The sequence below is a fragment of the Chanodichthys erythropterus genome, chromosome 11 (assembly GCF_024489055.1).
Source record: "Chanodichthys erythropterus isolate Z2021 chromosome 11, ASM2448905v1, whole genome shotgun sequence".
Classification (NCBI taxonomy): Eukaryota; Metazoa; Chordata; class Actinopteri; order Cypriniformes; family Xenocyprididae; genus Chanodichthys; species Chanodichthys erythropterus.
In genome coordinates this window covers 18,554,072-18,571,038 of record NC_090231.1, presented here as the reverse complement: position 1 = coordinate 18,571,038, position 16,967 = coordinate 18,554,072, and the positions used below count along the sequence as shown (strand labels likewise).

The window sequence follows — 16,967 nt, the reverse complement described above, 5'->3', positions numbered from 1 at the left end:
AGTTGTTAAATTTCTAGAAAAAAGTCAAGATAAAATGTTGAGAATAAATTTACGAGAAAAAAAGTCATTAAATTACGAGAACAAATTCGTTAAATTATGAGAAAAATTTCGTTAAATTTCAAGAAAAATGTAGAGATAAAAATGTTGAGAATAAAGTCATTAAATTATGAGAAAAAAGTCGTTAAATTACGTGAACAAATTCGTTAAATTACGAATTTTTTCTCATAATTTAATGACTTTCTCGTAATTTAATGACTTTATTCTCAACATTTTAGACTTTTTTTCTCGAAAATTTAACAACTTTAATCTCAAGATGGTTTATTTTTTTATTATTGCTTGGCCCTAATCCTCTTACGTAGGATTCCTTATCTTAAAGGAACACTCCACTTTTTTTGAAAATAGGCTCATTTTCCAGCTCCTCTAGAGTTAAACAGTCGAGTTTTACCGTTTTTGAATCCATTCTGCCGATCTACTATATTCTCATTCCGGCGTAATCAAGGAACTTTGCTGCCGTACCATGGGTGCAGCAGGCGCAATGATATTACTCACCTGTGAGCCCCTGTTTGCACATGGAGCGTGCCTTGCAACCATGGAGACATTTGTGAGAGACGCTGCGTAATATTGCGCCTGCACCCATGGTACGGCCTATGGGTACAGCAGCAAAATTCCTTGATTATTACGACGGAATGAGAGTATAGTTCCTAGCTGTATCGGCCTAAAAAAAAAACAACAAAAAAAAACGCAACCTTTATTTTCCGTCGGTCCTAGTACACGATGTAACTACAGAAGAGTCAAGTTTTTAAAATAGGAAAAATATTGAAACTCTTTGGTCATTTTTGAGCGAGATGCTAACGGTCTAATCAGATTCAATGAACTATGCTAAGCTATGCTAGAAGTAGTACCGCCAGACCCGGAGGTTGGCTGAATGGAGTTGAAAACTGTAAAACTCAACTGTTTAACTCTAGAAGAGTTGGAAAATTAGCCTATTTTCAAAAAAACGGAGTGTTCCTTTAAGGCTTAAAGTCACATTGGCAAAATTTTAGCAAAAGTTCACAGGGGAAACCCTGTTCATTGTCACTAGTGCAGCGATCCATGAAGCACTGCTTACTCAAAAGTCACTTACAAACCAAAAAGCTTTAGGTTGACCAATGGGGCGAATTTGAATGACCAACTTGAACAAGTAAAATCAGACTGACACTTTCGCCCTCACACAGAACTATTCCCCCCACCATAAGTGATTCACTTTCAAAGTAATTCTATGAATGAAAAAGCAGTTATTAGATACTAAAGCATACTAAGCATATAAGAGTTGTCCAAAGACCACAAAAATATTTTTGGGAATCTCTTTCATATGAAAGTTCATCTTTATTGTTGACAGTGTTTAGAAAAACAACTTGTGCATAAAAAAAAAAAAAAAAAAAAAAAAAAGGATCCACTTAAACAACCAAAAGCCTATATAAATACTTCACTCCAAAGTGTGCTTGTTTGAGCACACACGTAAGTGAATTGTTCAGTCATGGAGCTCAGTCATGGTACTTTTACCATTCTCCAACTGAGGTTTGTGTTTGGAGATTGAGGAGTGTTTCTCTGTATGTGTGTGTGTCCATGTGTATCAGTGTCAGTAGTCCAATGGGGCCATAAGTAGTTGTAGCTCTTTGAAAGTGCTGCCATGACGACCAACCTGCTCCGCCCGGTTCTTCACTACATTACTGAGGTTCTTTAACTGCTTATAGCACGCTTTACATTTTCGATGCCTAAAAAACACATTACAACACATTCCAGTCGTATGAACATTTACAAGAAAAAGAAAAAACAAAAAATTGTTTGACTTGAACTTGTTTGGTTAAACTGTTGGTCATGTCAAGAATGTTTGAATAAATTGAGGATAATCAGCATATCAGCCAGAATTTTTAACTAAACTTTAGAGTGCGTTTAAGTTCTTTTAACAAACAGTCACTGCAGCGCACAAATTGTAAATTATAATAGATTCTGAATTATCACCATGCATTTTGCACCATGAACTTTATATGGAAACAAAACAAAAATAAATAAATAATTAATAATAATAATAATAATAATTATTATTATTATTATTATATCATCATAAAAATGTTGAATCAATAGAAGTGTATAACTGAGACAGAGATTTAAGGTAAATCACAGCACAAGTGTTAGGTACTTACCTCTCCTCTCGAGTAATGTCCACCCCTACAGACGGAGGAGCAGTCAGTGTGTCTGAGATTAACGGCCAAAAACGCTTCAGAATCAGCTTCAAAGACATACAACCAGTCTGTACATAACTGTAGAAGGAAAAGTGAGCCTGTGATACTTGATCGCTGTGTCTGTACATGGCTATGACTTTGATAAATGGCCATCTCAAACACTTGTAAACTGGCTCGCTGTTTACTGCCTTAATGTGCTGCTGCCCAAGCAATCAAAATGGATCCTCTTAAGCAACTGATTTGAAATGCTCTTCATAAGCAGAAAATTCATTAACAGCCACTCAAGCACTCCTCATGAGCTGCACAAGAGACATAACGCTCACTTGATTCTGATGTTAACGAAGCATTTAAAAACACACACACAAATTTTTTTTATATATTTTACCCATGTGATGGAACAATTTCCCATTTAATGTCTATTATTATAAAATTGTTTTGTTAAATTAATAAAGCACATTTTTAAATGTTATGATTTTCATTAAAAACACTACATTATTAATAATATTATTATTATTATTATTATTATTAATATAATAACATTCATAAGTAATGCTCTTAAATCGCTTGTTTCTGCTTTTTTTCCATTTTAAAGAGATACAGAGATTCTCTAGTTGCCCTCCTACCATATTACAAAAAAAAAAATAATAATCCAGAAAATTCCAATAATGGCAGGTAAACAGTTAAAAGCCATTTAAAATTCAAAACATAACAGTGCTATTTTGAAATCACAAAAGCGGAGATTGTCAAATGAATATTGTTTTGCACTTCACCATGAAACTGGCAGAGCATATATTTACATTATTGTAGCATTTCTTTCAAAAAGAAGTGGCCAGATATTAAAGATTAAGTGGAATTTTGAATTAAATGTTGTTTGGCCAATATTAAGCAAGGATTTAATCATGCTGTGAAGAACAACCAATCAACAAGTTGATCATATTTATATTGCTTATATTATTCTGATTCTGATTACAATATGAATTTTAACAGTGTTGTTCAAGCTTTTGATACTTTATCTGAACCAATTATTATTGCCTCATTGTTATTATACCAATGTATTTTATTGGTTAGTTCACTTGGGTCTATTTTTATTCCCACAAAATTACTTGATTACCAAAATAATCATTAGTGACACACTGATGCACACAATCAAAATCTTAGCAGACAGCTCACCAAGTTTTTGCAGCACAGTCAATGTCATAAGCATGAATGAGTCACCTTTCATACTTGCTCTGCAGTAATTCCTCAATCTGTGGCAAGATGGATGTACAGAGGTCCAATTTCCACAGTGATCTAAAAGATAATTAAAACTTCACTTTTTAGTGAATTCAGCTAAAATGAAGCTAGTTGGGACAAAAGCATTCAATGTGACTGACAATGTATGTGGAATGCTTACGGTTTTAGGTTGATTATGTTAAGGATGTCCACTACAATAGACAGATCATTCATAGACACAGCTGAATCCAGGGAAGTCTGGGCAACATGAAGGGAAATGCAAACACTGCTTTTAGTGTACTGCTGCTTTCAATAATAGCCCATTATAGCATTTACTAGATTACATTAGAAATACATTTTCGATGTGTAGCAGTAAATGTATCCATCAGCCAGTAACAGATCTCTCATTACAATCGGTCTGTCCCACAATTTATCAAAGCTCATCAGCTTGAGTGCTATTGCACTTACCTTGACATCACCACTAGCCCAGACGGAGCGTACTGTGTCCAGGTTTTTATATCGACTGGTCAGCATTACGCACATGGTGTCATGCCCTTTCCTGATCTGCGCTAACGCCTCTTCATCTCCCATCACGCTGGCTTTAGTATTTCGTGCATGCTATTAAAACATACAGACAAATTATTCAACAAATCATTCAGCATTTTACATACTTGTACAAAAGCTGTGACTGGGGCAGTACCCTTTCAAAAGATGATAATATGTACCATTCAAAGTGCCCTATTATGCTATTTTAAAGGGATAGGTCACCAAAAAAAATTAAAAAAAATTACAATTCTGTCATTTACTCCCCATCAAGCCGTTCCAAACCTGTACAAATTTCTTTGTTCTTCTGTACACAAAAAATATTTGGAAGAATGTTTGTAACCAAGCAGATCTCGCCCCCATTGAATACCATAGTAGGAAAAAAAAATAATAAATACTATGGCAGTCAATGGGGCGAGATCTGCTTGGTTACAAACATTCTTCCAAATATCTTCCTGTGTGTATAGCAGAACAAAGACATTTATACAGGTTTGGAACAAAATGAGGGGGGAGTAAATAACAGAATTTTCATTTTTGGGTGAACTATCCCTTGAAGTTTCCCAATTTTTTTTTGGAGGACTCCTACAATAGGTTTACATGCATCCAAGCACAAAAAAAAACACTTTAAATATTCTTTGATATTTCTTTAAAATAATTCGCAGCATTACCTCTTTTCGCACAGTGTCTTAAACGACTCGAACAAGGATCTGATCTCTCTAAACCCCTCCTTTCCGAGAGCCTACTCTGCTCTGATTGATCAGATGGCCCAGTCTACCACTAACAGCACGTGTCTGAAACGAAATGTCCATTACTATATCAGAATTTCAGCTCCAAAGTAGATGTTTGTGGGCAGCCAATGAAGACCATAGGTTAGCAATTATGCAAATTTAAAACCTACATAGGTTTATGCAGGAAGTAAGACTAGAATTGCAGACGAGTCATTTCAGGCAGTTCAGAATCAGTTCTTTTGGGAGACCAAAAAACAAAAAAAAGAATTCCATTTATCATGAATTTTGATCTTTGCTTTTTTGGATCTTATCTCTCATGTAGCGTGTAATATAACTGTTTGTGAATGTTAAAGGTCTGCAAAGTTTCAGTTTAAAGGGGTACCACCCTGGTGACAGCTGTTGTATCACTTTTTTCTGTGAGTGTAGCAGTTTCTGGCTATAATAACAGAAATGTCTGTCTTTGTTCATTCTAAAGTTAATTAGTATGATGAAGTATTTTGCTATCTTTATCAACAAAGCAACTCATGGATCCATTTAGGGTTATGAACATTGCCATAGAAACAGAAAAATCACCATAAGAACAGCTCCAAGAATCTCCAGCTAATAATTACAGCAATTCCGACATGACATGAATGCAGCATAATACAAAAGTGAATCATCTTAAGGAAACAATAGTGCTAGACAGTAATGTTAAACATCCATTGAACTCACAGAAAGGAAGTCCCCTGCATTGAGGCCAATTGGTTCGTTGCGTGTTGAGAGAATGATTCCTGTAGAAGGTTTAGGTTTGGTGGTAGTAACCACAGGACGAGAAGGAGAGGTCACTGATGTGGTCACCACAGCAACTGGACGGGGAGCAGCAGCGATCACAGTTGGCTCCACTCTTTGTACTGGAGTAGAGGTGGTAAAAGGAGGTTTCAACTGTCCTGCCTGAAAATACACAAACATTCATTATACACAAATCACAGCCTACACGTACTCTATCAAAAGACACTTAAGAAATGGGAAAACCTACCCTGTCTATTACTGGAGTTACAATCTTAACCGCTGGGCTAGGTTTCTCTAGCACAGTCTCTGAGAAAGAGTGCTCTAGCGGTGCTGGGAAAGGTTCGGTACTTTTAGGTGGCGTACGTGCTGCATGCACAGAATGGAAAAAAGGAAAAGGAAACACCCAGACACAAAAGAGAAAATATGTTCATGAGAAAGATTATATACCATGGTACAGGTGAAGCATCATGTGTGAACAAAATTGCTTAGTTCACCCAAAAATGAAAATTGTCATTAAATCACCCACACCCACATGTCGTTCCAAACCCGTAAGACTTTTGTTCATCTTCTGAACACAAAGATCTTTTTGATGAAATCTGAGAGCTTTCTGTCCCTCCATAGACAGCTATGCAACTGAAACTTTGACGCTTCAAAAAGTTTGTAAAACTAATCCATGAATTGAGTGGTTTAATCCAAATTTTCTGAAGAGACATGAGTGCTTTATATGATGAACAGATAAAATTTATGCTTTTATTTGGGTCAATGACGTGACGGGTCATTTTCTTTTGTCCCAAGGCCTTAATAATAAAAAACAAAGATATGACATCCAAGGTAGTACAACTAGATCTCTTATTAAATCCAAAAGGTTTTAATTATATTTTGCTACATATAAAAAGGTATTTAAAGGCTTTGAAGTGTCAAAAGATTATTCGGTTTAACTGTCCAAAAGCCAATACAGCCAATTCAATTGTGATTAAAATATCTTAAAATTTAATAAATGTATTATTTTTGTATTCTGGCATGATTTTATGACATCATACATGAACAGTGCAAAATGGTATTAAAATAATTTGTAGAAGTTGTTGCTTTGTTATGAGAAAGAATGTCTGGAAAAATGAATTTCATTAATGTCATTCGGAGTAACCAATATAAAGGGACCAGATTTGGATCAAGTCATGCGGTCAGTATCATGTGACAGGATGTGACATCAGACACCTGTAAAGGACAAGATGGTCATGAAGCAAAGTAACCAACCCTCTCTTAACTATTTGAAAATTTCTTCACTTGATCATATGACCTGATGTTTCGGGACATGCATTCGGTACAACCACTGTAAAATCTCATTAACAACACTTAAAACATGAATTAAATATCTAAAAATTATATTATAAAAAATACAATTAATCATAAATAATAAATAAAAAAATTTAATATTATTATAAAAAATATTTTTTTTACACTTTTAAAAACCTTATTCATCAATGACCACTGACATAAACATTCATCAACTCACACATCAGTTTTGGTAAACGGAAGCTCAAGCATGTTTGTTTGACATGTGCGATAACCAATGAGGTTCATTATCATGTGTCACGCAGCACATTTGTGCTTCCACGAGTGGTTTGTTCTTGGGCAATCAATCAGATTTGTTTGAGCTTCTGTTTATGCTCGTTGATCAATTTGTGTGTTAATATTTGCCCAATATACAGTACAGTCCAAAAGTTTGGAACCACTAAGATCTTTTTAAAAGAAGTTTCGTCTGCTCACCAAGGCTACATTTATTTAATTAAAAATACAGTAAAAACAGTAATATTGTGAAATATTACAATTTAAAATAACTGTTTTCTATTTGAATATATTTCACAAAGTAATTTATTCCTGTGATGCAAAGCTGAATTTTCAGCATCATTACTCCAGTCTTCAGTGTCACATGATCCTTCAGAAATCATTCTAATATGCTGATCTGCCGCTCAAGAAACATTTAATGTGTACAATTGTACAAAATATTTGTGTACAATATTTATTTTCAGGATTATTTGATGAATAGAAAGTTCAAAAGAACAGTGTTTATCTGAAATCTAATCTTTTGTAACATTATAAATGTCTTTACTGCCACTTTTGATTGATTTAATGCATCCTTGCTGAATAAAAGTATTAATTTCTTTTCTTTAAATAAAAATAAAAATTCTTACTGACCCCAAACTTTTGAACGGTAGTGTATAATGCTACAGAAGCTTTGCATTTCAGATAAATGCTGCTTTTTTGAACTCTCTATTCATCAAGGAATCCTGAAAAAAAAGTACACAACTGTTTAACATTGAAAATAATCATAAATGTTTATTGAGCAGCAAATCAGCATATTAGAATGATTTCTGAAGGATCATGTGACACTGAAGACTGGAGTAACGATGCTGAAAATTCAGCTTTGCATCACAGGAATAAATTACTTTGTCAAATATATTTAAATAGTACACAGTTATTTTAAATTGTAATTAGTTAGAACTTTTTGAAGCGTCAAAACTTCATAGTTGCATAGCTGTTTATGGAGGGACAGAAAGCTCTCAGACTTCATCAAAAAGATCTTCATTTGCATTTTGAAGATGAACGTGAGTTTGGAAAGGGTTTGCAACGACATGACAGTAATTCATAATTTTCATTTTTCGGTGAACTAACCCTTTAACTTAATTTGTTCAACTATAACTCACAGATGACACTGCGGGGCTGAAAGATCTCTTTATAATCTTCTGGGTTTGTGATTTCTGCACTGCTTTCTTTGTCTTCTTTCTCATCCTCACTGCTGGGACTTCTCCGCTCTCCTTCTGGACTTCGGCGATCAGCCTCTGAACTCTGCTTCATCCTACACAAGCACAAAAGATCAGCATGTTTAAATGCATATAAAAACATCTATATCACACAAAATCCTCACATAAGCTGGTTGTTGCACTGGGACCGTTATTCACAAAACATCTTAAGGCTAAAAATAGCTAACTTGCTGATTAAAGGAGAAACTCTTAAAAATAAATGGTCCAAATTGTGTCAGTCCTAATTTTAGGACTTCTAAATTTTTGCTCTAAAAGTACTTCACAAAGTGTTTCAGCACTAACACTAGCTCCTAAATCTGTGAAAAGTTAGGGGTCAACAAGAGGACTCCTAAGTCACCAAGACCAAAATCACAAACAATCCTAAAATGCCCAAAGACACTGTACGCCATTGAGGCAATAGGCCATTGAGCCTTGGGTGCTGAGCCTTCTCCCCTTATAAATGCAATAAATATCTTGACTTACAGATTTTAATCTGCGATGACAAATGTTCATTTATGTACAGGCAATATGCATTGAATGATTGAGAATAAAACATTGCAATCAAGTTGAAAATAATGTCCCATCGTCTGCTCTGATAGCCTTGTGGGCAGCTTGGGTGACCCTTCCCAATACCATCCCCCCCTTTCTTTCTTCCACTTCGCTTCCTGCCTACTTACTTTCCTATCATATTAAAAGGCAAAACAACCCAAAATAAATCTTTAATAAATAAATAAAAAAATAATGTCCTATTAGCTGTGGCAATTGTTTCACAAGTTCACACACACACACACACACACAGATCCTCTCAAGCTGATTGGATAGAATTTAAACGTATTCCTCTGGAACTGTTTATAAAACATTTGTCACTTGAATTCTACAATCTCTCGAGATGCAGACATGTAAGAGGCTTACAATTAGCTGAACATATACTTGTTTAGTGACACGGCCTGCATTTTAAAACCTTTATTTGAATATGGCAACATGATGCCTCATTCTACAATATTTCTATGATTAAATCAATGACAGAAACCCCTCCCCCATCAGCCAATCACTGTGTGCATAGTAAGTGTGTTGACATCACCCATAGCAATGAGGTCAACCCCACCCTTTCTCTTAGCTTAAGACTTCTCTCTATTCCTTAGTAAAAGTTGTCTCGGCAGCTTTAAGAGGAAATGTTTTGTGAATACGGCCCATGGTATCATATGGTGTAAAGATGCAGTACTGTTTTTTTATTTTTTTGAAAGTCTCTTATGCCAGTGTATCCCAGCCCTGTTCCGGGAGGCACACATTTTGGATGCTTCCCTTATCTCACCCATCATTTTCTGGTCTTGGAGTCTCCGCTAAAGAGCTGATGAGTTGATTCAGGTGTGTTTGGTTAGGAAGAGTTCAAAAATGTATACATTACACTTTATGAAGTGCAAGTTGTAAATGTGTGAGACAAAGACAGAAAGAATCTCACTCTTGTCCCGTGCAGGATGTAGTGGGCCGCTCGTAATTCCGCCGTAGTGTTGTTCCAAGTGCAGATGTGGGAGCTGGGATCGGCTTGTCCTGAATCAACCCTTGAATCACAGATCCTGACTTCTTCACTCGGTTGAGATCCACAACATACCAGCTCACGTTAGTTTGACTGTATGTCACCGCAATCTATTCAAGAGACAGATAAAAATTGTTGAAAGGCATTTTAATAGTTACCACATTTATCTTCTATGTTCTCAGAAAGTGTTTCTGGTCAGATGGCCCCTGTGCATGTCTTCACACATCAGAGTGGAAATGGTCACTACAGGACCTCTCCCACCAAACAGGTTCATTTAATCATCCCAGAAAGCAAGAGGAATGCTAGTTCACCAAATAGTACAGCACCCACTCATGTCTGCATGTAGAAAGAAAAAGAAAAGATTTTATGTATGAAGTACAAACCATTTGGTTGTTGCTGATGGCCAGGTCAGACACTTTGCCCCAGCCTACATGGACTACATCAAAGCAGCGGTCAGGCTCCCAGCCATATACTCGTAGTGTGTTCTCTGAGCCGCTGTACAAGCAGCCACCATCAGGATTAAACAATATACTTCTGCAAAAAAGGCAGAGAATTCAGCTAACGGTCAAACTAGAAAAACAAACACATCCAGACTGGAAAACTGATAACCACCTCACAACTCCTGTCTCGCCCTCTGACGAGCCAATCATGTTGAATTTCTCCAGGTCCCACAGCTTAACAGTCCTGCAGCAAATATACAAAATACAGAAGGTGCCAGAAGTAACAAATCTGGACAAAAGCAGCACCGAACACATTCAATTCAAGCCTCATTATGAATACACTGACACCAACCCTTCATTCACTCAGACACACAAAAACATTCAGTACCGATCTGCACTCCCAGAGGCGAGCAGGTACTCATTGGGGTGGAATTGCACAACATTGACTGCTGATGTGTGTGATGTGAATTCAGTGATCATCTTGCCTGCTATGAGATCCCACAGCTAGATAGAGAGCAGAATAAGAGTTTTACTAAATTTCTCTCTTCATTTAACAAAAAGGCAACAGAATTTCCAAAAGTGAGATGTAAAGGATAGCGCTTACCTTTACTGTGCTGTCATCACTGGCTGAAGCAAGCCATTTCCCATCAGGACTGAAGGCTAGGCAGCGCACAGCCTGAGTGTGACCCTGAAATAAAATACACTTCATTATAATCAAATAAACAAGTCCACCATATCACATTCATTGAGTGTTTGTGTACCAGATAGATGCAAAATAAAGTGCTTTAAATGGCAATAAACTCAAAACATCTTGCCAAGTGCCATTAAACAAAATTAATATCCAGATATTTAAACAAAATAATTAAAAAAAGTAAATAAACCAATGACTGAATCTTACAACAAGAGACAAAAATACACCATTTCACAACACAGAAGAGTAAAATAGATTGAGAGCACCTCACTAATCCACAGATTAATCATGTACTCAGACACAACTGAGTGTTCAGGGTGATTAGCCTGGCTTCTGATTGTACAGACACACACACACACACACACACACACACACACACACACACACACACACACACACACACACACACACACACACACACACACACACACACACACACACACACACACACACACACACACACACACACACACACACACACACTACTTTAGTCTAGTACAGTACTTACCTTGTATCTGAACACACATCCTTTCCTTCTCACATCCCACAACTAGAAAAAGAATAAGACAAGAAAATGAAATGTTCAAGATAGACATACAAACATAGCTACATAGCTACAGTCGGTCTCATTCACTAACCATGTTTAAATGTGTGTGAAATCTGTGTACGAACATTTTCACAAGTCAGTCTTGATTTATCAAATTCGTACTAAAATTTGTTCTAAATGTACAAAAACAAAAAATAGGAACAATTAAAAAAAAAAAAAAAAATGAAATAAAACAAATGTATCACATTCACAGCTCATCTTAAAGCTGCCGACCATAAGATTTGCCTCCTAGTCACCATCTCTGTATGAAACCTGCAATTGCAGTTATGTGGAAATATTATCTTTATGTGCATTGGCACGGCTCCTCAGTGTGGATGAATCAAATGTTTGCTGTCAGTCACCACATCGGTGTGGATACTGTACTTCAGAAACACAGATTGTAGTCTTGAAGTATGACCAAAGTAGGAATTTGTCACCGGAAAATGTCATCTAAATAAGCAAGTAACATGTCAGCCACTTTTGTTCTGACCAACTGAGGGAAAAAGCATTAGGCCTACAATAAATCACACTGCCAATGGTGATTAAATCTAATGATCGCTTAGCTCATATGGCATCAAACCGTGCAAATTATTGTTGTTGTTATACTTTGTTCTCAAAATGTTAATGTTAACAACATCAGCATTGTGTGACTGTATTTAGTGTGTATTAGCGTTACCTGGAGATTTCAATTTCTGTAGCCACTCGGCAGTCTTTTGCTTATTGACCACAGCTAAATCTCCAGTTGTCACTGAAGATTGTCATTTGGACCTTTTTGGATTACAATCCACCATCAAAATAAGTAGTTTAATTATTGTAGCTGCTGTGATGATCCGCTACCAGCAGCATCCTATATGCAAGGACTCCTTTCTTTCTGTTTAAAGATGTGACGTAAACCCACCAGTATCAATTTATTATAAAACATTATTACAAGCTTACTGTTGTGAATCGGGCTAAGGTAAGGAAATAGTTTTGATCAATGGCTGGTTACGTACTTAAATTGATTTTGGATCATTTTTAACCTAAAGTGTTACAGACTGCAGCTTTAAATAAGATATGATTTATGTATATATATAAGTTTTTGGTTTTGAGGACTTTGTTGCTCAAGGATCTTGCTGCTATGAGGCGAGAGTCCATCTTTTGAGAGCATATGGAGATGGTTTAAGCGCATTTATGCAAATTACTAACCTCGAGCATATAATGGTCGCTTCTTCAGAATACTGAACAACAAGGTTAAAAACAAATTCATATGCATACACGAGTGTAATGAATTAGGTGGACAACTTTCATGAGAAATTCTCCTGTGTGAATGAGACCCAGTGTTTGGGACTGACTCAAGCCTAACTGAGGCATAAGTTTATTCATCAAATCTTAACCAACATAAATTTCCAATTCTTTGATTTTTCTATAAAACTTATGAAGACCTTCAAGGAAAATGCACTTAACTGACCTTAATATTGCTATCCACGGAGCCAGATGCCAGGTATTCTCCCATGGGGTGAAAGTCCAGACTGCAGATACTGGCCTTGTGCCCCATCAAAGTACGCAGAACTTAAATCAAAGAAACCAATTCAGCTGTCGATAACAAATATACTTTGAACAATCTGTCCATCCAAGAAAGTGTTTCTGGTCAGATGGCCCCTGTGCATGTCTTCAGGGTTCAGAGTGGAAGTGGTCACTACAGGACCTCTCCCACCAAACAGGTTCATTTAATCATCCCAGAAAGCATGAGGAATGCTAGTTCACAACATGATTTTTCTTCTACATCATCCAGCTCTACATGAATTTTTGGCCTGGTGCCCCATCAGTGTGCAGAACACCAATCCAAAAATAGGCAGGCATATTTTTAACCATGACTTGTCAATTAAGATTGATTGGGTGAAAATCATAAAGCCTGTCAAGAAATTAATCGTATTGCATCCCATATTCCTAAAGAAATGGCACCATTTTCCTAGTTTAGGACCATTCAAATGTATTATATTTTTTATCAATATGGTAATGAGTTTTTTTTTTTTTTTTTCACACATTGTGGTAATCAGCTAAAAATTGCCTTCAAAATATAATTTGTAACTTTGGACCCACATTTTATCAAGTGTCTTTAACAATCATGTACTTACATTTAATCAATGGATACAACACACTGATTGTGTCCATGTGTTTCATTGTACTTACACCTATCCTTAAATCAACACTTAAATCTAACCTTACCTTAACCATAACCATTTCCCACCTCTATAACAGCAAACATGTTTTGCAAAGCAACATGAACTCAATAAGTACATGGCATCTTAATTTTGACAAGTACATGGGATCCCACTTTAAATTTGGTGTCTTGAGCTACTAATTTTCTTTCTCTTGATTTTGGTGATCAACTTAACCTGAACGTTTTCTTTACAGGTTTCAAAAGAAAAAATCTGAACTAACACGATTTATCAACCAAAATGAAAAAGGCGCAACACAAACCACTCACTTTTAGCAGCCTCCAAATCCCAAAGCCGAAGAGAGCCGGACTGAGAACCAGCCACCACACGCTCTTCAGAACCGTTGAACTGGATACACTCCACAGGGCTGGTGTGGCCCGTCAGACTCTACAGAACAGACAATGAACACTTTATTAAAATGTCTTGAGACACTTATTTCTCAAAAAAAAGATAACTGAGAGGGTTCTACCATAATGCAGTTCGGTTTGCTGACAGCCCAGATATTGACTCTGCAGTCTTCGCCGCCGGTGGCCAGTAGACGACCGGATGATTTCCCCAACACCAGTGAAGACACATTGCTGGAGTGAGCTACAATCTCCTCTGAACAATACATATGACAAAATAAAAGCCAGTCACATCTCCCACAACTTCAGAGATCTTGACTACTAAAAACATTCTGCAGTGTCATGACCAGGGGCTTTGTACTCACGCAGTTTCCATGCTATTATAGTGGTGTTGGTGAGAGCCATCGTGATGATCGTGCGATTGAGTCAACTCACTCTGCTCATTTCACCAACACATAAATGTTAGGGATTCGATGATATTAGTTTATCTTCTCTGTCCATCTGTCAAAATGAAAAAAGTTTATTCAAATACAGAGACAGACAGCAGAGTACATATAATGAACATAAGAAGATTACTCTCTAAACAACTGCAGGAGCTGGACACAGAACTATGACAAAAGGTATCCCGTTTTAAAATCACATTTTTGCATTACATAATATCTCATGTTCTGTTAAAAATGGATGGTCCATTTCTTAAAGCTTCAATTATAGTTGTATTATGCTCACATTGCCTTTATTGTTTTAGGAGAAAGTTACAGACATTGGACTTCAATGTGTGTGAGGAGCTAAATCTAAGAAAAATAATGAATACATGCAGATTAAAAAAAAAAAAAAAAAAAAAAAAAAAAAACACTTCACCTTTGACTTTTTATGACTAGTTCTTAAAATACAGGTCAAATATCGATACAAATGGAAAATTTAAGTCATTATTATTATTTTTTTTTTTAAATCATAAAAGGAAAACCTGCTTTAATTGCATTTTAGACATTCTTGATAATGTCACAAAGCCTCGTTCAAATACAAAACACTTATATGGTATTTATAGCCTATTCTTTATCAAACTAAAAATGACAACAGAAGGGTTGAGTAAACAGAACTATTTTTTTCTCTTGACCATAGATGGCACAAAATCTCAAAACATTTAATGAATAGCTAGGCTCTTCTTAATTTTGTAATTTCATCCGAATATCAACATTTTTGAAGTTTACCTAATGTATCCAGTTTATTTAATTTTGTCTCTGATCTGTAACAATATTTTTTGTCTATTTGTTAATGAGGGATTTGTGGTCACAGTGTTTTTGCATTTGTTTAAAATGCTGTTTGTTGAAGATTAAAGTCTTTATATTTTTTTAAAAAAAAAAAAACTTTCCCTAGTAGTGGCCAGCAGGCCTCTTTGAATAATTTTAAATGTGGTGCTGTGACAACTAAATTAGTAAATGTTTCTGTTTGTTTTCCTTAATGACACATTGGCTGATGCATCTTCAACTACACAGGCTAAAACTCTATTCCCTAGTTTCACAGACAAGGCTTAAGCTAATCCTAGACTAAAATGCATGTTTGAGCTGTTTTAACTGAAAGCATCTTATACTGACATATATTAAAATATGTCAGTGCCATTGTTTTGTCTCAAGATGCACGCCAGTAATGTTTTTTCAAGTGTACGTTTACAAAAGATACTTAAAAATCCTAATTGAACTAAGGCCTAATTAAGCCTCGTCTGTGAAACCGGGCCTATATGTTTAAATCTACAGGCTAAACTCTAGGTATATAAACAAATATACATTACAATTTAAAGGTAAATGCACCTTGTTCTTAAAGGGGCATCTTCCCTATTTTACCCTAATCTTGTGAAACCCTTGTACCACCAGTTGAAGCAGGTATTGGATGTCAAGGCAGTTGTTAGGGAGAGCATAGATATCGGTTCAAAGTGAAGACGTTTATAAACAAAGAGCAGCCAGGTATCACCGTTTCAAGCGGTAATATTTTACGTCTGACTGAAACTTTACCTTTTTAGTCTAACTAACAACACACACACATATATATTCTATCACTTACGTGATGTCGATTAAATCATCGAGGTATTTTCAGTTCAAATCACTTTACCACGCGAGGCTGTATAGCACAGCTAACCGTTTATTTGCGAAAATGACCAATTCGCAAGCGATAAAATCAACTTTGTCTTTATTTTTCTCTGTTAAAGCCTTCTAACAACTAACCATACTAATAAACAGTTAACTGTTACAGGCTAGGGTCTTAAACTTGTTGTTGCTGTATAACTTTTAGCTAGCATTGCAAGGTAGCAAGCAAACTCATCTGCACTGTTAACAAATCTCTTTCATTTACCTCATTGTCTTATCTGTTCTGTGCTGCTCTTAAAGTCCACGAAACGTTGGCGTGCATTTATATGACTAAAGTTGATAACACACTCGACCAACAAACATCGACCCACTTAAGTTACACGCTTAAATTTTGCTGTTGTCATGTTGTTTCTGATTGGTTGCTAACTTGTTGTAGCTTAGCAACAGTTCCTCTTACCTTCATTTGTTCTGGTGACGGTCAGTGTGGGTTAAATGGGGACTCTCATGATGAAGTCTGCCGTTTAGACAGATCAGATCAGCACTAATGAGAAAAAGATTAGTTTAGGACAAGAAAAGATCCGTGTGCGCGCATTTTTCAGAGTGCGCATGCGCGTTGGAACTATGTCTGCCTATTACAGTTGTTCTCAATCCTGGTTCTGCTGCAGCCCTCAATTAACACATCTAATTTAGTCCATGTCATCAGTAGCGGTTCCAAGACCCAACCTGAAGGTCAGACAAGGCAAATTGTGCAGCATTATGGGCTTTTAGGAACAGGATTAAGAAGACCCCCAATCTAAAACATCCATTTCAGGTCTTGAAGTA

At 36.2% G+C, this 16,967-nt stretch overlaps 1 protein-coding gene across 4 annotated transcripts; it reads right to left on the bottom strand.

Moving 5' to 3' along the window:
* Positions 1-1,434: 1,434 nt before the first annotated feature.
* katnb1 (katanin p80 (WD repeat containing) subunit B 1) lies at positions 1,435-16,947 on the bottom strand. Of its 4 annotated transcripts, none has more exons than XM_067401929.1 (20): positions 16,603-16,947; positions 14,433-14,568; positions 14,193-14,323; positions 13,993-14,110; positions 12,973-13,073; positions 11,448-11,489; positions 10,853-10,936; positions 10,637-10,752; positions 10,421-10,492; positions 10,192-10,342; positions 9,734-9,918; positions 9,587-9,622; positions 8,179-8,330; positions 5,721-5,839; positions 5,417-5,635; positions 3,903-4,052; positions 3,616-3,692; positions 3,438-3,512; positions 2,184-2,300; positions 1,435-1,754 (listed from the first exon to the last, which is right to left on the bottom strand). In XM_067401929.1, the coding sequence occupies exons 2-20, from the start codon at positions 14,470-14,472 to the stop codon at positions 1,619-1,621; spliced, it is 2,121 nt and encodes a 706-aa protein (XP_067258030.1). In that variant the 5' UTR covers positions 14,473-14,568; positions 16,603-16,947; the 3' UTR covers positions 1,435-1,618. The 4 variants fall into 4 exon arrangements, with proteins under 4 accessions (XP_067258030.1, XP_067258032.1, XP_067258031.1 ...); XM_067401931.1 differs by having other exon boundaries at positions 3,447-3,512; XM_067401930.1 differs by lacking the exon at positions 16,603-16,947 and adding an exon at positions 16,411-16,539.
* Positions 16,948-16,967: the final 20 nt, after the last annotated feature.

Excerpts from the sequence above, each read along its gene's own strand:
- katnb1 (XM_067401929.1), bottom strand. The coding sequence starts at position 14,472 with ATGGCTCTCACCAACACCACTATAATAGCATGGAAACTGC. Across the intron at positions 14,324-14,432 it reads TATAATAGCATGGAAACTGC|AGGAGATTGTAGCTCACTCC; the intron begins GTGAGTACAAAG and ends TGTATTGTTCAG. Across the intron at positions 5,840-8,178 it reads TCAGCCCCGCAGTGTCATCT|CACGTACGCCACCTAAAAGT; the intron begins GTGAGTTATAGT and ends CTGTGCATGCAG.